This window comes from Triturus cristatus, chromosome 3_1, assembly GCF_964204655.1.
Source record: "Triturus cristatus chromosome 3_1, aTriCri1.1, whole genome shotgun sequence".
Lineage (NCBI taxonomy): Eukaryota > Metazoa > Chordata > Amphibia > Caudata > Salamandridae > Triturus > Triturus cristatus.
The window spans coordinates 231,338,101-231,363,884 of record NC_140583.1 but is presented as its reverse complement, the minus strand read 5'-3'; the positions used below and the strand labels follow the sequence as shown (position 1 = coordinate 231,363,884).

At 44.4% G+C, this 25,784-nt stretch overlaps 1 protein-coding gene across 1 annotated transcript in view; it reads left to right on the top strand.

Annotated features, from left to right (window-relative positions):
• Positions 1–25,784, top strand: part of MINDY2 (MINDY lysine 48 deubiquitinase 2) — a 522,239-nt gene that overhangs the window by 251,809 nt on the left and 244,646 nt on the right. The window contains exon 4 of the mRNA XM_085643751.1: positions 10,894–11,052. Within this exon, the coding sequence (XP_085499877.1) occupies positions 10,894–11,052 (159 nt within the window). The remainder of the gene's footprint in view (positions 1–10,893; positions 11,053–25,784) is intronic.

Genomic DNA, 25,784 nt, shown 5'->3' with positions numbered 1-25,784 from the left:
CGTTCCTGTTCCAGAAGTAGGTCATGATTGCTATTCCCACTTCTTTCTGGTGCCCAAGAAGGACAAAGGCCTGCGTCCTATCTTGGATCTCAGGAACGTCAACCGCTTCCTTCGGAAGGAGAAGTTCAAGATGTTGACGCTAGCTCAGGTCCTGTCTGCCCTCGACCCTGGAGACTGGATGGTAGCGTTGGACTTGCAGAGTGCTTATTTTCACATCCCCGTCCTGCTGGCCCACTGGCGTTACCTGCGGTTCACGGTCACGAGCACTTTCAGTTTACCGTGCTCCCCTTTGGCCTTATCAGCGCCCATTGGGTGTTGATTAATGTGATGGCGGTGGTCGTAGCTTATCTGCGCAGATCAAGAGTTCCAGCCTTCCCCTATCTCGGCGACTGGCTGTTGAAGGCGGGCTTGCCCCAGTCTGTCGACTCCCACCTCCAGACTACGGCAGACCTCCTGCATTCGCTGGGGTTCTCCATCAGCGTGCCGAAGTCACACCTGACTCCCTCTCAGAAGCTCCTCTTCATCGGAGCGGTTCTGGACACGGCACAGTTTTGGGTCTATCCTCCCGAACAGCGAGTCCGGGATATTCGGACTATGATTCTGATCTTTCTACCTCTATCCCGGGTTTCGGTCAGGATGACCCTCAGGCTACTGGGACTGATGGCCTCCTGCATCCTGCTGGTGGACCATGCCAGATTGCATATGCGGGCTCAGCAGTGGGACCTGAAGTTCCAGTGAGCACAACATCGGGGGACCCTGTCCGATTGTGTCCAGATCTTGGAGGGCACTGCACACCAATTGCAGTGGTGGCTAACGAACCAGGATTGGGTCAACGGCAGATCCCTCTCCCTTCCCCAACCAGAGTGGTGACCGATGCATCACTTCTGGGATGGGGCGGCCACATGGAGGCGGAGATCAGAGGCCTCTGGACTCCGGCGGAGTCCGGGCTCCACATCAGCCTTCTGGAGCTTCGGCTGATTCGTCTTGCACTCCAGGCATTCCTTCCCTCTGTCTGGGGAGGAGTAGTGCTGGTGTTCATCGACAACACCACCGCCATGTCGTACTGCAACAAACCAGGCGGGGTGGGGTCGTGGACCCTATGTCAAGAGGCCCTCCCTCTCTGGACATGGCTGGAACATCAGGGCATATCCCTGGTGGTTCAACACCTGGCAGGTTCCCTGAATGCCAGGGCAGACGAACTCAGCCGCAGGTGCCTGATAGATCTAGAATGGCGTCTAAACTCCGAGGTGGTGCAAGGTCTCTTTCGACAGTGGGGAGAGCCTTGGTGAGATCTATTCGCCACCGAAGAGAACACGCAATGTCAGCAATTATGCACGTTGGAATTTCCAAGGCGGCACTCACTAGACAATGCTTTCCGTCACGAGTGGAGTTGCTGTCTTCTATACGCCTTTCAGCCCAGAGTGCTAAAGAAGATCAAGTGCAACCGGGCCCAACTCATTGTTGTGGCTCCGGATTGGGCAAGAAGTGTCTGGTATCCCGAGCTGTTACACATGGCCATCGATCCTCTGATGAGACTGCCTCTTCGGGAGGATCTTCTGTCGCAGCAGCAGGGGACGGTCCTCCACCTAGACCTGTCCAGCCTTCACCTCCTTGCGTGGAGATTGAGTGGCAGCAGTTGTCGTCGTTTGACCTGCTTCCCGTAATCTGTTATGTTATCTTGGCAGCCAGGCGTCCCTCCACTAAGACAGTATACGCCTGCAGATGGAACAAATTTGTGGCATGGTGCACAGCAAAGGCTGTGGATCCCCTTTCTGCCCCTCTTTCTGAGGTTCTCTTGTTCCTCCTTTCTTTGGCCCAGCAGGGCTGAGCGCTGGGCACTCTAAAGGACTACCTCTCGGCCATTTCAGCCTTCCTTAGGCTTCCTGATCAGCCTTCTCTTTTCAAGTACCCTGTTATAAATCGCTTCCTCAAGGGCATTACTCATCTTTTACCTCCTGTTCCCTTCGTAATTCCTCTGTAAGACTTGAACTTGGTTCTTGCATATCTTATGTGCGCTCTCTTCGAGCCGCTACATAAATGTCCTCTCAGGCTTCGGAGTTTGAAAACTGCCTTTCTGGTGGCAATCACCTCTGCGCGCATGGTCTAAACTTTTTCTTCGAAGCCTCTCTTTCTGGCTATTCAAGCAGACAAGGTCATCCTCAGAACTAAACCTTCCTTTCTTCCCAAGGTGGTTGCTTCTTTCCACATTGGACAAACCATTACTTTGCCCACTATCTTTCCGCCTCCGCATCCTTCAAAGGAGGAAGAGCGGCTCCACCGTCTGGATCCAAAACGTGCGCTTTCCTTCTATTTGGATCGCACCAAACAATTCCGGGTGGTTGACCAGCTTTTTGTTAGATACGTGGGTGCCAAGAAAGGTCGGGCCATGCACAAACAGACCATCTCCAGGTGGACCGTTTTGTGCATCAAAGCTTGCTATTCTTTGGCAAAGAAGGAGCCTCCAGTGGGATTGCGCGCCCATTCCACCAGAGCGACAGCAGCTACCACTGCTTGGGAACGGGGAGTCCCCCTTCATGACATCTGTCAGGCAGCTACGTGGGCCTCTCTGCACATGTTCACAAAACACTACTGCCTGTACAGCCAAGTCCAGAGAGTTTCTTTGGCCGTTCTGTTCTCCAGGAATTTCTAATGTGAACTTAGTTTGCAGACCCACCTCCGGGTTGGTATTGCTGGGGTATCTATTCTAAGGTAAGGAATGTATAACTAACTGATTCTTTCAGATGAACAAGTTAGTTACCTTCGGTAACGATATATCTGTAAGAAACATAGGTTAGTTATAGATTCCTTACCACCCCACCCATCCTCCCCTTTGTGCACCAGTGGTCAGTGTCTTGCATGACTCTGCGCTTCTGGTGTGGAAAGTCGTGTTTCCGAACTGACGTCAGAGCACGAGGGCGGCGTCTATGTAGCTACCACGATGTCATCACAACGACTACGACGCCAATGACTAACACGAGTCTACCGACGCCACCTTTCGACGCGCAGGGGTAATGCTGACGAAAAAATTTCCGGATCCAGTCTAACGCCTGGGGGTAATTCAAAGGTAAGGAATCTATAACTAACCTAGATATATTGTTACCGAAGGTAAGTAACTTGTTCTTTTAGTTTTTTGTTTTTTTAGGGTATATCCTTGTGTGTGTTGTATGCGGGGATGCGTGTTGCACATTTGACCCACTGCACAGTTCCTTGATTTTCTTACCTGCAGCACCTGGTGTTGTACTAATTTCTTTAGTATTTTCACAGCTGTGATGATAAACTATTTGTGTTATTTTTCTTTGTCATAATACCTCATTCACATATACACTTTCTCATCTGTTTGTTTATAACACTTTTTCTAGGTACAGTTCATTAGACCTTCAAATTATAATTGCTTGTTAAATGACCCCGAAGGAACTATTGTTTATTTTACTCATGCTGATTCCTAGGGATGTTTAAGTATCCCCAGTTCCTTTGAGAAGAGCATCTTTGCCATTCAACTTACTAAATGTTTCCCACTATTAGGAAGACGGATGACTGCTAAAAATTCTCTAGGACAGGGGCATGGTCAGGCAAGATGGTCGGGTGGAAGTAATCCACACTGGCTTTACTGCCACGGCCCCTGAATAGCATGAAAACCGGGGCAAATCCACATTGCAAGACAAGGATCGCCCACAGACTAACAGACCGGAAAATGCCCAGATGGACGCCTTAAAGTGCAGATCCGCATCAGATGAAAAGCAAGCCACAAGGAGTCAAAATGACGGAGCAGGCCAACATGAGAGCGAGATGCCACACAGCTACCCGCTCCTAAGCGCTTCAGTCTCGGCGGAAAAACTATCACAGCATGACGACCGGTAAACTGCAAATTACTCAGGGATCAGAAACTCTCCGGAGGCAGGCTCCTGATGCTGAACTACGTGGGTGTGAATGAGAGGAGGAGCCAGCGGCAGGAAAGGCCTGACTGGGCTGAAGCCTCGACAGCGGTGGTGAGAGATCCTGAGATTACAGTGAGATGGGTGGGAGAGGGAGAGCAGCGGGGGCTTCGGAGCATCTATGGAACTAAGGGACAACGCAGAGACAATTTCCAGCCAGTGCCTGATCTTAAAATGGCAACCAGGCGCCCGAGGTCACACACCCTTTAAATAATGAAATACCTGGGGGAGGATTCTCCAACTTGTGCTCCATGAGGCCAGCGAGGGAGTAGAAACACCAGAGCAGAGCATGAATGCCCTATGAAGGGGAATCACGAACGCAGTCAAGAAAACCTATGCTTGACCCAGACATGGCGAACACTCGTGAGAAACAGGCCTAGGAAATAATCTATGCAACTCCAGGATATATATTCCCCGGGAGAGCCTCCCCCAACAGAAATCCACAGGGGGCAAGCCACCTAAAAAACCCTCACACAGGGTGTCCATCTTCTTCACCCCAACTGAAAAAATAGATACTCTAAGCCGGAAGATGCAAGAAGGGATATGGCCCTCACCAAAGACGAACTGGTAGCCTCTCTCAGAGGCTTTAAAGCAGAACTACACATGGAGCTCAAGCAGGACGTGGCAGCAACCATAGACCAACTAAAGGCAGAACTCACCTATTGCATGGCCTCCCTGCAACAAGATGTAGACTCTATAGATACTAGGACATTAGATCTGGAGGCCAAAACTCTTGAATTAAAACAAAATACAACGGAAACTAAAGAAGCGGTAATGGACCTCCAAACTCAACTGTACGCTGCCCTACTGAAAAATGAGGACCTTGAAAATAGGTCCAGATGTGATAGTATAAGAATCCGGGACCTGGAGGAGGGGACAGGAGGACGGGACCTGGAGGCTCTTGTAGTGAACGTGTTTTGAGAGAGATTAAGTAAAGGTAGCAAGAAGCCACTGGGTGGGGAGGCAGACCCCAGGAGAACAACGTCGTACCTGGAACGTGCTAGTCAAACTACACTCATTTAAGGCGAAAGAAGTGATACTGCAACAATTGCGACCGGTAATGGAAAAACTGCGCCAAGATCACATCAGATACCGCTGGACATACCCCTTTGGACTATCCTTTGATTACAAAAACAAAGGGCGCCATGTTACAGATCTGGAGGACGCCTTGGACCTTCTGGGGTTGCCACACTCCGGTACGGTAGACAGACTTAAACCCCGCTTGGGTAACTCCAACAAACGTGAAAAGAAAAACCAGTGGCACTCCCAACGCAGACTGCGGAACCTGAAGAAGTGACAGGCTCTACTTGAGAAGCTCCCATGCTGCGCCGACACTGAGACCGGGAACTCACACTGAATATGGCTTCTCCACAAGAACAGATTAGGATGGAATGACGGACACAACTGTTTAAGGTGAAATTGTTAAGTGTATTTGTTGAGACAATGGGGAATCTACTCCACTATATATATTTCTCCGGAGTCGTGAGGGCTCTTTTGCCCTGACCTATAGTATCAAGCGAACAGCGGCAGTAGCAGACCTGGACCGAGTCGCTCACACTGTTTAATCACCAAACGGGTAAAGTTAAGGTGAGACAGTTCATCCCACAAGTTTGGTTCGGGGGGGAGGGGTTGGGATACACTCGTTCCATCCACCACATAGATGGAATGGAAGGTTGGAACAAGATCTTAACAAAGAGAATGAACACACAAAATATAGGGAATGTTATTCAAGCTACGGGGGTGAGGGGCAGGGGACCAACAAAAGAAAAAGAGGGGAGCCAGGGATTATGAATTTGAGGAAACAGATTGGATTACTCTAAGATGATAACTGTAGCATCCTGGAACGTCAGAGGTCTCAACGCTCCTCTTAAACAACAAAAGATATGAAAATATCTGTTTGATCCCCAATTTGATGTAGTGGCACTACAGGAGACACACCTTAAGAGATCAGAAGATCACAGATTGAAACATTAAAATGACCCTCTGATCTATAAATCTTCAGCAGGCACAAAACAAAAAGGGGTGGGGCTGATGCTCCACTCTTCTATGAAGTTCCAGCCCGAGGGTATAATGCGGACAACAATGGGAGGATTGTAATGGTAAAGGGTAAACTACGGGGGTAGTTATGCACATTTGTCTCAGCATATGCACCCAATGTGGGACAACTCAAATTCATCTCCTCACTACTAGCGTTAGTGGGAGACTTTGCAGTCGGCCTTCTCATACTCCTGGGCGACTTTATTCTCACATGGCATCCAGAATTAGAAAGCACCCACCTGTGCCGTGCACATAGAGGCAGGTTCTCTAAAGTGGTAAAACAAAATCTCTTAGATCTGGGACTTAGGGATATCTGTAGAGTGCTTCATCCCATGATGAAAGACTTCACATTCTTCTCCCACATTCATCAGTCCTATTTGAGGCTAGACTATGTCTTCTTTGGCCAAGGGCAGATGAGCGACCTACGAGCTGTAAAAATCCACCCTATTACTATCTCAGATCATGCCCTGTTTTCGATTTGTCTTGATTGGAACGTATGCCCCCCTAAAACCTCACTATGGTTTTTCCCTACTTGTATTACGCGGGACTGATTATTCCAAGATGAACTGCGCGAGGCAATTAGAGAATATTTATAAATAACCCCCCCTCCCATAAGAGACCATGGGAAAATGTATCGAACTAAACTCAACTCTAAACAAACAGTGAGCTAAAGAACGCATAGCCCTAGAGGAGGAACTTCGAGAATTAGAACAGACAAAGAACCCACGAGAACCCTCCAAAGTAAACTGACTGCCCTGAAGGGGAAAATAGATGCGATCTACACCAATAGAGCAGAACCGACTCTACCCCGTTTATAGTGAATCTCATACGAACAGGGAAATAGGGTTGGGGCCTACTTGGCGTGACAACTTAGAGTAAAAAGAGAACAAGAATATGTAGGGTACGTTTGAGACACACAAGGACTATTAGAAAACACAGAGGTAGGGAAAGCCCAGGTTTTCGGGGCATTCTATGAGACTTTATATCAGGCCGATGAGACAGATCCTATGGCACAAGTGTTATATCTGGACTCGATCAGTCTCCCCCGGGTCACACCTCCTCAGAATAAGCTCTTAAGCACCCCCATAACTGAAGATGAGGTACAACTAGCTATCAAGGCACTAAAATCACATATGTCACCAGACGGTCTAACGGCTCATTTCTATAAAACGTTCTCCGTGGAACTGGTACCCTATCTGACATCTCTCTTTAATCATATTGCATCTGGTACAGCTGTCACACACTCAATGAGTGAGGCCCTGATAATGGTCCTACCCAAATCGGGGGGAAAAAGCACAATTATGCTCTTCATACAGGCCGATAGTGCTTTTAAACCTGGATGCCAAGTTATATTACAAAATACTGGCTAGTGGATTGGAAGACCTGATGCCCGATCTGAAGCACCCTGATCAATTTGGGTTTATTAAAGTACGACAAACCCATGGTGACACCCGGAGGGTTCACCACTTGGTGGAAAAGGCCTCAAAATGACGGTTCCCAGCAATCGTATTAGGGTCTGACGCCGAAAAGGCGTTTGATAGAGTTGAATGGGCCTTCCTCTTTCAGACGTTACAGCGGTTCAGGTTCTGCAAGACCTTTATTAACATGATCAAATCCAACTATATGCAACCACTGTCCAAAGTAGTAGTCGACTGAATCATCTCAGACACCTTCAAACTGAGCAGGGGTACAAGACAGGGGTGTCCATTATCACCCTTCTTGTTTGCCCTGAGTATCTAACCCTTCGCTGCTAATATAAGAGCAGCACAAGATATCGAGGGCTTACAATTTGGCTCAGAAGAGCATAAAATGTCACTGTTTGCAGATGACATCCTCCTAACTCTAACAGAACCACGGTCCTCGCTGATTGCCCTGCAGGGAGAAATCCGATCCTTCGAAAAAATAGCTGGTTTCCGGGTTAACCTCTCTAAGTCCTTTTAGACCTCATCCTCTCAGAAGGAGAGATGACATCCCAAGTAAGGGACTTCCCTTTCCAATGGGCAAAACACAACATCATATACTTGGGGGTCAAGATCACAGCCACTATAGGCTGCTGATACATATAGAGGGCAAATTACCCGCCCCTTTTGTAACTGTTACAGACTGAACTTTAAAGGTGGGGACCGCTATATAGCTCATGGCTGGGCCGTATACATGCAGTCAAAATGACAGTTCTCCTAAAACTGCTATACCTATTTCAAGCCCTCCCTATAAGCCCCGATCGCAACTTCTTTTCCACATTACGCACAATGACTACGTGTTATGTCTGCCAGACCGTACAGGCTTGGCTCCCCTTTAAACTTCTTAGAAGACCTAGAGACGATGGTGGCGTGGCCCTTCCAGACTTTTCCCTATACTACAAGGCAGAATGGTCCCTTGGAGAATCAGATAACCATTGGTTACATATGGACAGGGCAATAGTGGGTAGAACCATTTGAAATGTGCTTTGGAAACCAAGGGAGGAGCGACCTAGGCATGCCTACTTGAGTGCACTCACCCAGACTACACTCCACGTTTGGGATGAGGGCACAAAAGCGGCAGAATGGCCGACCTTTCACTCCCCATACACCCTGATTCATTTCAATCTCGCCTTCCCACTGTCAACGCATGCCAAGATTCCTTTAGTGCTTGGATGGAGGGAGGCTGCCTCACACGATCAGACCTCTTCCATAACTACGACATACTAACCTACGAAACACTGCGAGCAAGTCTTTGGTCTCCCACCCACTGAACAATAGCATTATCTTCAGCACAAACACTGGGCATTAAGTCCAGAAGTCAGAGTAGTAGCAACCCGAGAATTAACACCCATAGAAAAGTTTGTTAGGAGGGTGGGATCCTCACAAAGGTTTATCTCCTTTCTATATGCTTTGTTGTAGTCCACATTACATACACCTAGACCATTGCTGGATTTCTGGGAACATACATTAGGAACTAAGATCACTGAAGGACAGTGGAAAGCCCTCTGAAAAGATATTGCATAAAACAATCACTCCATGGGTATGAGAGAGGCTCATAAGATGCTCTATGACTGGTATCTATACCCCACAAAAATTAAGCAGATTTTCCCAGAGATTTCTGATCTGTGCTGGAGAGGCTGCGGGCTGCTGGGAAACATTTGCCATATTTGGTGGGACTGCCTGACGATTTGCCCCTTCTGGAAGGAAATCTTGGCACAGGTCAGGGAAATCCTGGAATATCCGGTACCAGAAACTCCGGAATTTTCAGTTTTGGGCCTCAGAAATTACTCCATGCAGTATCAGACGAAGGGAGATAAGGCTATTATGTAGGTGTGTCTGGGGTGTCCAAAAGCTCGATAGCAGTGGCATGGACGAAATAGAAGTGCCCGCCCTTCCTCAATGGCATGCCCGCCTCTGGAGGGTTCTTACGATGGAACGAATGGCAGATATATTTAGAAACTTTAAAAATGTTGAATACTCATCGGGCCCACTAGTGGAATACTTGTTGCGGGCCTACCCCTGACAACATGTCCACTAAGCATATGAGCGCTAAACCGTTTCCAGTTCTTGCCTATGAACACCAAAGCCTGAACAACCCGATCACTAGACTATATAGGTTTGTCTGAACGGTCTCTTCTCTTCTCTTACTTCCAGTTATAGTTCACTCAGAGTGACCATCCAATACTATTCCACCCAACACCTAGCACATGTTTAGGGGAGGGTCAAGGTGGGAGGGGGTTGGAGGGTGGGTTTAGGAGAGTGATTTTGTTTTGTAAAAGGTTTAGACCTAGCAAACACCAACATAGACAGTACAAAAGTTAAAACACTATTGTTCAATGAGCAACTATATTAACTGTAGAACGCGACTATATTGAGTGGGGAATGAACAACTTTGAATTAGTCATTGTTTTCTATTGCACTTGAACCAATAAAGTTTGAGAAAAAAAATCATAGTTAATAGAATTTTGGAACGAGTTTTCATTCTACCGAAATATTTTGTAACACTTGCATATTAATTTCTATGAAGTGGCGTCGCCTCTTCTTAACCTCCCTTCCTCTAGATTCATGGGATGCCATGATCCGCGAGGGAGGCAGTGGGACACAGCTTACACATCAAGCGTGGACATTTTAGTAGCCATTCGCAGGATGTGCTACCTTATGTCTTCTGGATCCATCTTCTTACTATTTGTCTTGCATTGAAGGTGATCAGACACTGTGTCACAGCATTGCATTTATTTTGCTCTCGTTTTATATCTTCTCATCTATGCCCACCTTCAAGCTTCTCCCCACACCACTGGTACGTTTATCAGCATGAATAAAACTGTCATTTGTGTGAAGGCCTTTTCAAAGTAGCAGCACCATATAGTATTATGGGCAGCATTCTTATTAAACTCATGCACGTGTTTAGGTTCTGCGATAGAAGTCTTCATCATCAGAAATCTTGAATCTGTTGTTATTAACTTATAATTATAAAAACATTTCTTAAAAAAATATATGCATGCACATTTATTACAAAGATTATTTTGTGACCGAATATGCAGCTTTAGTCATTGCAGAAGATTCGAAATAGAATGAATTTTACTATTTCACACAAGCTGCAACACTGAACCACAATAAATCGCGAAAAATCTATACAATGCTCAACAGTTCCTTAGTATGTTAACTTCCTGGATAACTGGAAACAATCATCCACGACTCTCACAGGGATGGAAACTCAGCTGTAAATGCTCATGGATACCTGAAATGACCGTTTTACTGCTCCAAACAATAATATCTAATAAAAGACAAATTATGTTTTCTCTTAAGGTAATATTTTTTTGTAAGCCAAGCCCGGCAGGCTTTTGCCAAGCAAAACTTATTTGCACAATGTGTTTTTTTTTAAAATGCAAATCAGTATGAGAGATTGTTTAAAGGGACTTATAAGACAGATGGCTATTAACTGATGCAACAATTTTTTGTTTCAGAACATGAATGATGCGATGGCAGTCCTGCATAAACTACAGACTGGTCTGGATGTCAATGTAAGGTTCACTGGCATAAGAGACTTTGAGTATACGCCTGAATGTATAGTGTTCGACCTTCTTGATATACCCCTGTATCATGGATGGTTAGTAGACCCACAGGTAAGGCAAAAATCTTTTAAGACACTGTGTCTTACCATGTCTGATTTATATATTTTATTTCAGAATATAAGGTGTTTGTTAGATAACTGTCATGGGCTTAACATTTAGTTATTCTGAGGCTCATCTACTCCAGAATTGTAACCAGTTCTAAAGTGTACTTTAGGAATGGGAGTACAGACACTATTCAAAGTTTTTTCCCTTTATTACCACAATGACGGAAGCCTAGAAATACTACTGTATATATTAGTATATATGTCACCAAGTTCCAGGCAAATCATATGTTCTCTTTTTATGGGCATGATCATAGAATGTTTGCCCAGCGCTAAATAAATAATTTGTATTTCGAGCTTGGGTTAATGTTAGCCCTAGCTCCGCCTAGTCTCTCTTTGTCTATCCTTGTTACTCCCCTCTGTCATTGCTGACTGCCTTTTTAGGTTGAGCCTGAAACGGAGTATGCCTGTCACTTGCAAAGAGCTTAAGTTGCTTTAAAAAAAGGGGGGGGGGCTTTGGTCCTCAACATTACTTACCATTGATTGGCTTCACTGTCAGTTTTATTTCCTTGCTTTTTATTGGTGAGCATGTGTTGGCTTTCAGTTTGTTTCCGTGTGTTTTGTTCTTCCCTAGAGCATGGACCAAGCACTGATTCATTACTTGATTACTGGTCTGCCCTGCTGCTTGCGCTTGGATTGGGGTCCTGGTTTTTTTTTTGTTTGGGTTTCAGGATAACTTGATTCTTTTTTATGTTTTTCTTGCTAGACAATTTTCATTACGGTTCGTTAAGAACTCTGTAGTGACCCACTTACTTTCCGTTACCTCTTTACGTCTGAACTCTAAAATCACCCTTGGCTCTACCCACCCTGAACCCTAAAATAAACCTTACCTCCCTTTACCTCTACCTACCCCTGAAACCTAAAATCACACTTTTTTTTTCTTTTACCTCTATAGAACCCCTGAACCCTAAAATCTCCTTTATCTCGGTTTACCTATACCTGCCTCTCAATCCTAAAATCACCCTTACTTCCCTTTACCTCTTACAGTCCCTGATATCTCAATTCTGATGGGGACTTCTAACCGCAGGTTCCTCATCTTACAGTGTTCCCCAGGCATCAGACTGAAACCGGAAATTATTCAAAAGTATCTGTTCGAAGCATATGAGCTGCAGAATACATACTTGTGCATAGATCGCCATCTGGTGTTGGGCTCGGATGTTTGCAGTTTGTTGTTGTCTTTGAAGAAGTCTTTGTAGTCATGAGATAGGTGACTCCTCCCTTGGGCGATAGTGCGCATGGGCATCAACTCCATCCTCAGATTGTTTTTTTCCGCCATCTAATTTGCTGCACTTGCTGCGCTCCGGTTCGGTACCGTGTTTCCAACCCTTTTCGACGCGCAACCCATCATCGCTCAATGGTATTGTTTCGTTCGCGTGCCCTTCAACACGCTAACTTTAAAATCCTCAATTCCAGCCGTTGATGCGGGCCACGGGACCTATCGGCGCCATTCGGTACTACGGCTAATGGAGAGGACTCCATTTAAAAAATGCCTCCAGTGTGGAGCTAAATTTCCACACAGTGACCACCACAAGGTCTGCAACCTTTGCATCTCGCCAGAACATGAGCAAAAGGATTGCCAAGCCTGTGCCTCTTTTTGCTCCAAAAAGACTATCCATGATCGCCGGGCTCGATGACACGTTATGGCTCCACGGGCTACACCGGTGCCACACGACATCTTCGACGAAGGACCTGATGTTCCAGAGGCAGAGGATTCAGAGGAGCTCGACATAGTCTCCGAAGCCGATGACTCCGATGACCATATCACTCCAAGTCAACAAGTGAGTACAAACGTCCCTGCCCCTACCCCACCAGATAAACAGAGGGCTCCAGACAAAACTGTGCCTGAAGGCCTTAGTCGAGACTGAGGTAAAACTTCAGAATCCCCGCCTCCGGGCCCGGCTCTGAATACAAAGGAAAAGCCTTCTAGCAGCTTGGGACCAAGTAAACTGCATATCAGTACCCATAAGACACCTTCGGTACCGAAATCAGGGATACACCCTATTCCCGGATACGTCCAAAAAGGCCTCGTTATCGAACCCTTCGGCACCAAAAGAGCATAAGGCCTCGGAACTGAACAAACACCGAAAACCTTCGGATCCGAAAAAGATTTCCGACTCGGCACCGACATCAAAGCCAAAGGAGCACAAGGCCCCTCCTACAGCTCCAGAGTCCTATTCAAAACCAAGTTCGGAACCGAAAAAATCGGCACCGAAAGGAGACAACAGGCAGGAAGACCTTTTTCGACCAGATCCTATCGATCCGAAATAAGACATTACATGTGGACCCTAAAACAGGACATACTGTCAGTCTCCCAACAAAGAAGATGAAATCCGATACCTCACACCCTCCTGAGGTACCTGTGAAGAAAAGAGACTTTGCAACTTCACCCACAAGACCCTCTTCTCCTATTCTTTCTACCAAACCTGTCTCCTACAAACTCTCCTGTACACTCTCCTAGACTCTCTCCATACTCACCCTTACCGCCACAGAATGAGGATGATGTAGGGGACGGGGATGGTCACGAGAAGGATCCTTTAGATGACCCTGATGATGACACTACTCCACCACAAGATACATGGGACGATTACAACAGTCCCACAGATCCTCCATACCTTCCTGATACAGACGTATACCCATCTAGGCCATCCCCCCCACAGATGACAATATAGGGTTTAGTCAGCTCATTAATAGGGCTGCACAATATCATGGCGTTCAACTACATTCAGATCCCATGGACGAAGACTTTTTGCCAAATACATTTGCTCAGTCACAAAAAACAATACATACATTGCCCATGCTTAAAGGTGTCATTAAACATGCACCAGACATATTTGAAGACCCTGTCAGGACCAGGATCCTCAATCCTCTGATTGATAAAAAGTACACCCTGCCCCTAAAAATCCAACTTACATATTCTTTGGTAGTCTCCAATGCAAGAACACGTGCTAATTCCCAAACCTCTGGTGATACTCCACCTCCAGACAAAGAGTCTAAACTGCTAGATGCATCAGGTAAATGAGTTGCCTCCCAAGCAGCCAATCACTGGAGAATAGCAAATGTACAAGTATTGCTTGCCAGATACGACAGGGCTCACTATGATGAGCTCGAAAATCGTATTCAACATTTACCTCACCAATATAAAGGCAAGGCCAACGATGTAGTCCAAGAGGGCAAGTTAATTACGAATGCATCCATCAAATGTGCTCTCGATGCAGCAGACACCGCATCTAGATCTCTCAACACCAGTGTCTTACTTCGCAGACATGCATAGTTGTGTATTTCTGGTTTTAAACAAGAAGTGCAAACAACGATCTTAAATCAGCCATTCGATCAAGAGCACCTCTTTGGCCCAGCTGTGGATTCAGCTTTGGAGTAAATGAAAAAAGACACAGACACTGCAAAATCTATGGGAGCATTGCAGTCTTCGCTCCTTTTATAGGGGCAAATCCAAAAACATTAGCACATACACTACTTCCTCCACCTACAAGAGTCCCACATAAACATCCCCTAGCAAGGCCTATTTTAGAGGTGTGTACAGAGGAAATAACATCAAGGGTAGAGGCTGAGGTAACAACAACCGAACCTCTACTACTACCAAACAATGACTTTCCTCCTCTCCCTCCAGACCATTCCACTCCGGTCGGAGAAAGGCTCTCACAGTTCCTACCTGTCGGAAACTCCATCACTACAGACAAGTGGGTAAGACAAATTATCTAGTATGGTTACTGCCTGGAACTTGCCGCAACTCCCCCAACCATACTGCCCAAACAACGTCCGATGTCCACGGAACATCTAATGCTCCTCAAACAGGAAGCTCTCTCACTTCTTCAAAAGTATGCAGTATAACCAGTTCCCCTCCAGCATCAAAGCACAGGGGTTTACTCACTTTATTTTCTCATCCCCAAAAAAGACGGTACTCTCAGACCAATACTGGACCTCAGACCTTTGAATATCTACATACAATCAGACCACTTTCACATGGTCACCCTTCAACAGGCCCTCCCACTGCTCCAGCAAGGTGATTTCCTTGCCACTCTAGATCTCGAGGACACCTACTTCCATATTCCTATATACCCTGCTCACAGGAAATATCTGAGGTTCATAATGGACGGTCAGCACTATCAATTCAAGGTCCTAACATTCGGAGTGACCACAGCACCCAGAGTCTTCACAAAGTGTCTAGCAGTAGTAGCCACCCACTTGCAAAGACAACAAATTCATGTCTTCCCATACCTGGACGACCGGCTCATAAAAGCCAAGTCATGCAACCAGTGTCTTCATTACACTCTCCAAACAATTCACTTGCTTCACGACTTGGGGTTCACACTAAACCTCACCAAGTCACGTCTTCAGCCGTCCCACATACATCAGTGTCTAGGGGCCACAATAGACACTTCCAAATCCCTGGCATACCCCAATCCAGTCCGAAAAGCCAGTATACAAACCCTCATAACAAACTTTCAACCTCAACACTCGCTACCAGCTCGAGTTTTTATGCAGCTATTAGGAATGATAGCCTCTTGCATTTTCATAGTACTTCACGCAAGGCTTCCGATGAGCCCTTTACAAGAAAGTTTAGCATGTCCGTGGAACCAGGCTCAAGGTCCACTTTCAGATCTGGTGTTGGTGGACAGCCGCACTCATCGCTCTCTCCAGTGGTGGAACACACAAAACCTTTCCAAAGGGCGGTTGTTCTTAGACCCAGTTCCACAGATAGTGCTAACAGCGGACGCATCGCTCACCGGCAGGGCGCCCATCTCCTAAACCATACAATTCAGGGCAGGTGGATCCCTCAACAAAAAGTGCTCCACATCAATCACCTGGAGTTACTGGCAATCTTTCTAGCATTAAAGTCATTCCAAACACATCTCATCAACAAAACTGTCCTTGTCCGAACAGACAATGACAGCAATGTATTATATACAAAAACAAGGAGGAACACATTCTTTGCAGCTTTCTCAACTAGCGCAAAGCATATGGAAATGGACCATCCCACAAAAGATATAACTTCTAGCAAAACATCTTCCAGGAGTACACAATCTGATTGCGGATCTGCTCAGTCGTCAGACACAGCATATCCACAAATGGGAACTTCATCCACAAGTTCTTCTTCTGTTTTTTCAGATGTGGGGCCACCGAGACCCGTTCACCACACAAGCAAACGCAAAATGCCCAACCTTTGCCGCCAGGTATCCACACCCATTGTCCAAAGGCAATGCAACATGGATGAACTGGTCAAGCAGATTAGTGTACGCTTTTTCGCCACTCCCGCTCATTCCGTTAGTAGTGCACAAACTCAAACAACAGTCTCTCAAGATGATCCTAGTTGCTCCAACATGGGCCTGGCAACCATGGTTCACAGCACTCCTGGAACTCTCAGTAGTTCCACAACAAAAGCTACAACTCTCCCCAAAGCTTCTGACACAGAACCATGGAGAGATAAGACATCCAGATCCAGTTCAACTAAACCTAGCAATCTGGCTCCTGAAGTCCTAGAATTCGGTTACCTCAACCTTCCACCGGACTGTATGAATATTATTAAGGAAGCTAGATGCCCTACTACTAGGGCTTGCTATGCAGCCAAATGAAAAAGACTTGTCATTTACTGCAATAACAACAAAATTGACCTATTAGATGCTTCAATTCAAAACATAATTTGCTTTTTACTGCATGTACAAAGATATAATCTGGCATACACATCTATAAGACTACATCTTGCTGCCCTTGCCACTTACCTACAAAACAGACAACATTTGTCATTGTTTAGGGTACCTGCCATCAAAGCCTTTATGGAAGGTTTTAAAAGGATAATTCCTCCCTCAATCCCACCCTCTCCAGTGTAGACTTTAAACATTGTCCTCACTAGGCTCATGGGTCCTCCATTTGAACCTCTACACAAATGCGAACTGCAGTTCCTTACATGGAAAGTAGCTTTCCTTGTCGCAATCACCTCTCTCAGAAGAGTAAGTGAGATCCAGGCTTTAACCATACAAGAACCATTCTTACAAATACATCATAACAAAGTGGTTCTTAAAACGGATCCAGAATTGCTTCCCAAAGTAATATCTGCTTTCCATCTTAATCAATCTGTGGAATTACCCATGTTCTTCCCAAAACCAGATTCCGTAGCAGAGAGAGCTCTTCACACAATTGATGTCAAAAGAGCTATACTTTTACATTGACAGAACTAAACCTTTTAGAAAGACAAACCAACTGTTTGTAGCTTTCTCTCCACCTCATAAAGGAAACCCCACTTCCAAAGCTGGATTTGCCAGGTGGATAGTCAAATGTATTCAAATATGCTATCATAAAGCAAAACTCACATTAGCAATTCCCCCTAGAGCGCATTCAACACGCAAACTAGGGGCTTCCATGGCATTCTTTTAGATCACATTTGTAAAGCAGCAACATGGTCTACACCACACACCTTCATCAAACACTATTGTGTAGATGTGCAGGCAAAACAACAAGCTGCTGTTGGCCAGGTTGTTCTTAAAACACTTTTTCAGACCACTGCAACAGATGCAGGTGACCACTGCTAAGGGAGAGCACTGCTATACAGTCCATGCACAAGTATGTATTCTGCAGCTCATATGCCTCGAACGGAAAATGCTACTTACCAGTATGCATCTGTTCTTGGCATGTAGAGCTGCAGAATGACATACGCCCACCCGCTTCCCCAGTACCTATATCTGTTCCAGCGTTGTCTTACTTGGATACATTACACATGGACATCTTTTCTGTTTCTTACAAACTCCATCATTTCGCTTCATGGCGGAAAACAATCTGAGGATGGAGTCGATGCCCATGCGCACTATCGTCCAAGGGAGGAGTCACAATCTCGTGACTACAAAGACTTCTTCTAAGTGACATTGTGTGGCTCCGTACCAACGTCGTCCATGTCGAAAGTAACGTGTGCTTTGCCACATAGGTGCCACGCAGGCATTCTGACATCAGTGTCTTTCGTGACCATTTCTGTGCCAAAAATGCAGGGCATGACTGAACGATGCAGGACCTGTGTGCAGGGTCTAACAAGGGCTTTTGGGTGAAGAGCCCATTTCGCAGAACAGGGAGGATAGGATGGTCGGTGAAGAATCGGAGTTTAGATAGTCTGTATCAGAAAAAGCATTATGAAGGTAAGTAACTTGTTCTTCTCATTGAGATTTCTAACTGCAGATTCCTCACCATAGAATAGATACTCAAGCAATAATTCCCCAGAGGTGGGTCTGGGAACCAGCTCAAACCAAAATGTCCTGTAGGTCTAAATGACTGTCTCAACAGACCTGACTGTCCAGGCAGAAGTGCTTTGTGAAAGTGAGGAGTGACACTCATGAAGCAGATTGGCAGATGTCCTGGATAGGTACTGTGCTTGCGAACGCAGTAGTTGCGGCCCTGGACCTGGAAGAATGGGCCCGCAAGCCCTCAGGTGGCTGCTTCTTTAGTTTCTTTTTAATCTTTCTTCAGTTTTTTCATCAACGTAGCAAAGTAGTCTTTAATACAATAAGCAGCAAACATAAAATGTACATCAATTACACTCATCTAAAGTTACAAACAATCATAATCCCATTTAACAACACACCACATACCAAACTCAAAAGTTACTTTCATATTCACTGAGTATATGTGCTAAACAGTTACAAGTTCATCAGATATTCCCTCATAATGACAAGCCTTGATAACAGTACAATTTAGACAACATAAAATGTAAAAAACACCCACTGCCCAAAGAGCTAGTCGAAATAAAGACTTGTTTGTGCTGATCACAAATTCAACAATTACCTTGCGCTCCTAAATTAAAGTGCTTCACTGTCATTAATTTGCATCAGAACCTTTTCCTCAGTCATTGCAAATTAGGAAAGTAGCTCTCTGCACTGTGGGTCTTTTGAGTCTAGTATGCAATGGGTTGTCAAACAGGATTATTTTTTGTGTTGAAATTTTTTATTGAATTTTATAAGACAAATACATTAGAGCATATGCAATAGTGAGTAAAAGAGAATAATTACATGTTAGAAGGAATCATGGAATAAGATATTAATAAAGAAATACAATATAAATATACGTTTAAATAGATAAATACGAATTAATGCAACAATGAGATCAAAACGCAGAATGACATGTAATAAGAGTGAGCAATAGGGAAAAGAGAGAGAAGAAAACATAGTAGAATATAAAGTGCTGGAAATATAAAGAAATAGAACAAAGGAAAAATATTAAATAAAAGCAGAAGAATAACACAACGGAGGGAGCAAAGGATTGTGAGGGAACAGAGAGAAGAGAAAAAACAAAAAACGGAAAAGTGAAAGTTGATTAGTGTGTTTGAGTAGAAGTGGAGGCCGGAGAATCATCAGCATTTGATTTAAGAAATGGAGACCATATTCGAAGAAAAGTGTCGTTTTGATCTTGAAGATTATAGATTATACGTTCATGGGAAGCAGTTTGCATCATTGCAACCAACCAGTCCTCCTGTGATGGAGGCATAGTTGATTTCCAATGACGCAGTATACATATTTTGGCAGTAGCAATTGAAGTATGAAAAAGACGGAGTTGTGGCTTCGTGAGCTTTGGGGAATGACGTAAGTCATGTAGGAGAATGTTAGTAGATGTGAGTGGCAATTTTAGGGGCATAGTGGATTTCAAGGTAACACCGATAAAAGTCCAATAGGGTTGGATACTGGGACATTCACAAATGATATGAGTAATATCACAACCTGAATTGAAGCATCTCCAACAGTTAGAATGAGAGAGAAGACCAGCTTGGTGTAATTTGACAGGAGACCAGTGCCAATCATGCAGAATTTTAAAAAGACAAAATTTAAGCCTTGATTCACGGGCTCCCTTATTTAAACTCTCTAGAATCAAATCCCACTCAGCATCGGAAAAGGAAATGGAGAGACGAGATTGCCATTTACGCTGGAGATCATGTGAAAGAGGTTTAGAAAAAAGATGAGATGAAAAAATTTTGTATATACCAGAAGTAACACCCTTAAATTTCCCCCAAACGTGCAAATAGGATAATATAGGGGAATCCTGCAGGAGCCATGGTGATGTCCCCATATGGGTCTTTAAACATTGTTGGAGTTGAAGATATTTGGAAGAATGATGAAGGGGAAGATCAAATTCTACCCTTAGCTGAGAGAATGACTTAAAATCCCCATCATGTAGAAGTTGATCCAAATGGAGAATACCTGCAGCTCGCCATTCAGGCCAGGATAACATACGACCATTAAGACGGATCCCCGAATTATTCCACAAGGGAGCCTTAGCATGGATTCTGGAGTTTGAGCCTAATAATCTATGACTTCTCTGCCAGGATTTATGCATGGCAGATAGTATCGGGTTTTTTGGGTCAGAACGACTAGAGCCAGTACCATACAGAGGAGAAAGATTTGATTCTGAGGATAGGAGATGTCTTTCTATTTGAACCCATTGTGGTAAATCTTTGATGCCAGGTAAAAAATATGAGATCTGGGAAATATGTAACGCCAAAGAGTAGTGTTCAATAGAAGGAAGACCAATTCCGCCAGATAACTGGTGAGCCTTCAACTTAGTGATAGCAAGGCGCGGCTTCATAGTACCCCAGATGAAAGTTTTAATCTGGGCATCTATTGATCGAAGTAGGGATAGAGGAATCTGCAAAGGGAGCATCCCTAGAATGTATATAAATCTCGGAAGGGTAACCATTTTAACCGCCTGAGTTCTGCCCCAAAGAGAAAGGCCCAGAGCCTTCCATTTGTCAAAATCCCGTTGCATTTGGGATATAAGAGGAGATAAATTATCTGCAACCATATCTTGCAATCCTTTATTAACGAGGACACCCAAGTATTTAAGGCGTGAAGGCTGCCAATGAAAAGGAAATCCAAAAATGGCTGCTTTTGTGGTACCGTTAGAGATGGGCAAAGCCTCACTCTTGTCCCAATTAATCTTATAACCTGAAAAAGAAGAGAAATCATTAATAATGTGAAGAAGGGAAGGAATCGACCGGGGAAGACGAGTAAGGGTGAGTAAAATATCATCAGCATACAGGTATATTTTAGAATGTCCAATTGGAAGGGGGACACCAGAGACCTCATCCGATTGACGAATGGTGGCGGCCAAGGGCTCCATAGCCAGAAGAAACAAAAGAGGGGATAGTGGGCATCCTTGACGTGTCCCTCTCTTAATGGTAAAGGTGTCTGATAGAAACCCACCACAATTTACCTGAGCAGAAGGATGGTCGTATAATAAGCGTACTTTATCAATAAATTTCGTGCCTAAACCAAATCTATCCATGACTTTGAAGAGATAGTTCCATTCAATGCGGTCGAACGCCTTTTCTGCGTCAAGTGAAAGGGCTAACGCATCATCCTTGAGATGTTGAGCCGACCATAATGCATGGGCCAGAGAACGCAGATGGTTCCGAGAGGATCGACCCGGTACAAAGCCTACTTGAGAATGGTGTATCAAGGAAGGCAAGACTTTACGCAAACGCGAAGCAAGAATGCTGGCCAAGATTTTAATATCAGTGTTCAATAAAGAGATGGGGCGATAGCTACTGCAGAGCTGGGGGTCTTTACCTGGCTTTGGAAGCACAACAATAATAGCCTTGTTAGAAAGAGGTCCTAGTGAAGATGAACTATCCGCCTCCTGGAATGCGGCATGCAGGGTATCTATAATATTATGACCTGCCCAGCGATAGAACTCAGGGGGAAATCCATCTTCACCAGGGGCCTTGTGGTAAGGTAGGGCAGTAATCGCACTAGAAACCTCATCTCTGGTTATTTCACCCTCTAGGATGGCTCTGCCCTCCGCCGAAAGAGAAGGAAGATGCACCTTCGCAAGAAATGCAGTCATTTTATCCGTGTCCATTCTACTGTCAGAGGTATAAAGAGATTCGTAAAAGGAGGCGAACTCATTAACAATGTCTTGAGGTTTCGTGCACAGGTGACCTTGCGTAGATCTAATGGCCGGAATGGCCATGGACGCCTCCCTTTGACGCAGCTGCGCGGCTAGTAACCTTCCCGCCTTTTCCCCTTGCTCGTAATGCCGACCTTTCATTTTCTGTAAAGCGTACTCTGCTTTAGATGTAAAAAGGCTATTTAAGGCCATTCGAGCTTGCTCAAGCAATTTACGGTTTTGTAGAGACGGAGATATGGTGTATAAACGAGAATAAGTTCGTATGTCAGATTCAAGCTCACTTTGTCTCCTTGCATTTTGTTTATTAGCAACTGCTGCATCGCGCATTAATTGCCCCCTCAAAGTAGCCTTCGCCGCAGCCCAAAGAGTCCTGCTGGAGGTGACAGACCCCTGATTAGTTGAAAGATAATGTTGAAGATGAGATTGCAGTTGGGACTTACCAGCGGGAGTCCTGTGGCGTTGGATGTTCATTCGCCATGGTTTACGTCCAGGCCGAGAAAGACCCAAATCAAGGGAAAGGAGAACCGGAGAGTGATCAGACAAAGCCGCTTCCAGGATGCAGGAGTCTGTAACGAATTGAACTGTGCTATGAGAAATAAGGAAGTAATCAAGACGAGAAAATGTACCATGAGCCGATGAAAAGAAAGTATATTCCTTATCCCTTGGATGGCTAAAACGCCAATGGTCAACCAAGCCAATATCTGATATGATGTCCCCCAACAAGGCTCTGTCTGACGCGTTGCACTTATCTAATGGGCCAGTTTTGTCTAGAATGGAATCTTGCGTTACATTCCAGTCTCCGCCAATCAAATATTGTGATGCATTGATTTCAAGCAGCAAACGGGATAATTGAAGAAAGAATGTTTTTTTGGTACCCGTAGGGGCATAAACAGACCCTACACAGATGTGAGACCCTCCAATTTTAAGTTTGGCAAATACATAGCGGCCATTTACATCTGTCCATGTTTTGGAGACAGTGACCGGGAGGGATTTGCGAAGGAGGATTGCTACTCCACATTTGCGGAGAGGGCCTGTGTCTGAGGAATCGCCTTGTTGAACACTACTATGGATAACCTTGCCCACCCAGTCTCTGCAAAGTTTATCTGACTCTAGAGCATCCAAATGGGTCTCCTGAAGCAAGGCCACATCTACATGTTTGGTCTGGAGATAGGAGAGTACTTTCTTCCGTTTTATGTAATGGGTGAGGCCATGTACATTCCAAGTGATCGCATTAAGAGAATGTGCCTGTGTCATAGTAGAATAGAGCAAAAATCAGGAGGAAGAAAATAATATAAAGCACAAAACAACGTGGTGAACCAAACAAAGAGAAAAGGGAGAGAAATGAGGAAAGGAAGGGGAAACAGAAAGAAAATAAGTGGAAACAAACGTATATATAGAAAGAAAGAGATTTGGGGACCTAAACTGCTAACTGCGGGTCTGGGCGCACTAGAGCACCGCCACGGGAAAGGACCCCCCGGAAAAGAAAGGGAGTTAAAGCGAGTAAATATTAATATAGAATAGAGTTCCTGATAGTAGTTTGATAAGGAGTGAGGATAACGATAAGGAAAATCGAGAAAGTAAGTGAGAAATAAAGGTAGGCCCTAAAAGCTATAGTACATTCCATTGTAGAGGAGAAAAAACTAACAATTAAGTTACTTATGATAACGCTAAAGAATGTACATTATATTTATAATAAACAGGAAATGGCAATAAAGCACAATGTGAACAACATAAAATAGAAAATAGGAATAAAATGTTAAAACAATAGTCCAATAAGTGAGTGTTGAGATGGTTAAATAATTACATGACTGATGATAACATGTTATAAGTTGTAATATTGATAGTGAATAACAAATTGAAGGTAACCACTATAATGGAGAGAAACATGCTAAAGATAAAAATTGCAAATATGGAAAATAAAGCACATATCTGACTATAACGCATCTAGCATTGTGTGAATATAATAGAATATAAGAACATCTTAATTATTCTTAGTATTGATAATGATAAGGAAGGGTAAAAAGATGAATGAATATAAGATCTTCAATCAACTACAGCTTAAACATGGGAAGAACAGCTTGTAAGACAAAAGATTATTCAATCCGCATCTGAGGGAGATTTAAGAGGAGATCTGGATTTGTCCCTATGCGGATGTTGTGTAAAAGTAGCAGTAGAAACAGAATGAAGGGCTAAATTCTTATCTTCTTGGAGACGATGGAGTCTTTCAGAGTCTCTACCACGAACTCTTGAGTTACTAAGACTTTGTCGCTTGTGATCTGGTAATGTAAGAGAAGAAGCAGAAGCTGGTTGAGGATAATCTTCTGTTGAAGGTTGAACTTGAACGTCCATATCTTGAAGCTTGATGGAATCTAAAAATTCTTGAAGATGTGTTGGGTCATAAAAGTCTCTGGAATCTCCATTTCTGGTGATGCGAAAACGCGCAGGTTCAAATAAGCCATATTTGATATCTAGTTGGCGCAATTGAGGCCTCATAGAGAGAAATGCTTTCCTACGCTCATTTGTTTCCTTGGAAAAGTCAGCTGCCAGATGAATTGTATGACCCTTGAATGAGAAGGAACCTTGTGAACGAGCTGCAGCCAGTAATTGTCGTGTTTGTTCATGGCGAAGGAAACAGGCAATAATCGGTCTTGGACGCGCTGCAGGGTCTTTACGTGGAGGGCCAATTCTGTGAGCTCTTTGGATTTCCAAAGGTGGAACAAAGGAAATACCAGTCAGGTTTGGAAGGATGCTATAAAGAAATGATTTTGTGTTTTGGCCTTCAATTTGTTCTGGAAAACCAAAAAAGCGGATATTATCCCTCCGACTACGATCTTCCAAATCGATGATTTTGCTATGAAGAAAGAGAAGGTCTTGATCTTTGTTAGGGAGTGAATCCAGACGTTTCTCCACTGCAAGAATTCTAGAATCGAGACCCTCAACTTTGGCATAAAAGCCCGCCATATCTGTTCGAATTGATTTAGTCTCTTCAGCCAAGGATGTGATTGTAATATCCATACCTTCCAACCGACGACTAACCCCAGAGATTTCCTGGAGAATACGTTGTATAGCTTCTGTAGATGCGTGCCCAGTGGCAGGAGGAGGGCTTGGCGATAAGTTGGACGGTAAAGGTGCACTACCTTTTGTTGGCATATTAGTGGATTGTTTAAGAGCTTCTGCAAACAGTTGTTTAGAATGTTTGTTGCCGTGCTTAGTAGTAGACATCTGTAGAGGACTTTTAAAAGAAACTCTGAAGAAACGTGAGGAGGCCGTTCTTTGGCGTCGGATATGAGTATGTAGGTACACAGAGGGCAGTGGAATAAAGTTGTTAAAATCAAGACTGCTGTCAATGTGATGTGACAAACGTGCAAAATAGTGAACTGCTGATAGAGTAAAACTTATTATTAGTACATTGCAATATCGAAGACAATATAATAAGCGAAGAATAAATTCATAAAAGCAGTATAATTAAGAGCGTATTTAGACAAGAAATAACAGCAATCTGGTTTTCTCCAATAAAACTACATTCGATGTTCATACATTAGTATGTAATACAGGTAGTGTAGCAAAATTAATTGCTGCGTTGGCAGAAAAGAGGAGGCCTTAATAATGTGTGAATATGCTGTTCTTGTAACAAATATTAGTACAAAATGTTTGTCAGAAAATTAATGAGGAGCATTCCTGTCAGGAGAAGAAGAAAGAAGCCTCCCATATATTATATATTCAACCATGAAAGTGCAGTGTCAATTAGTTGAGGAGATGCAGCCCATAAGCAAACAGGGAGCACAAGCC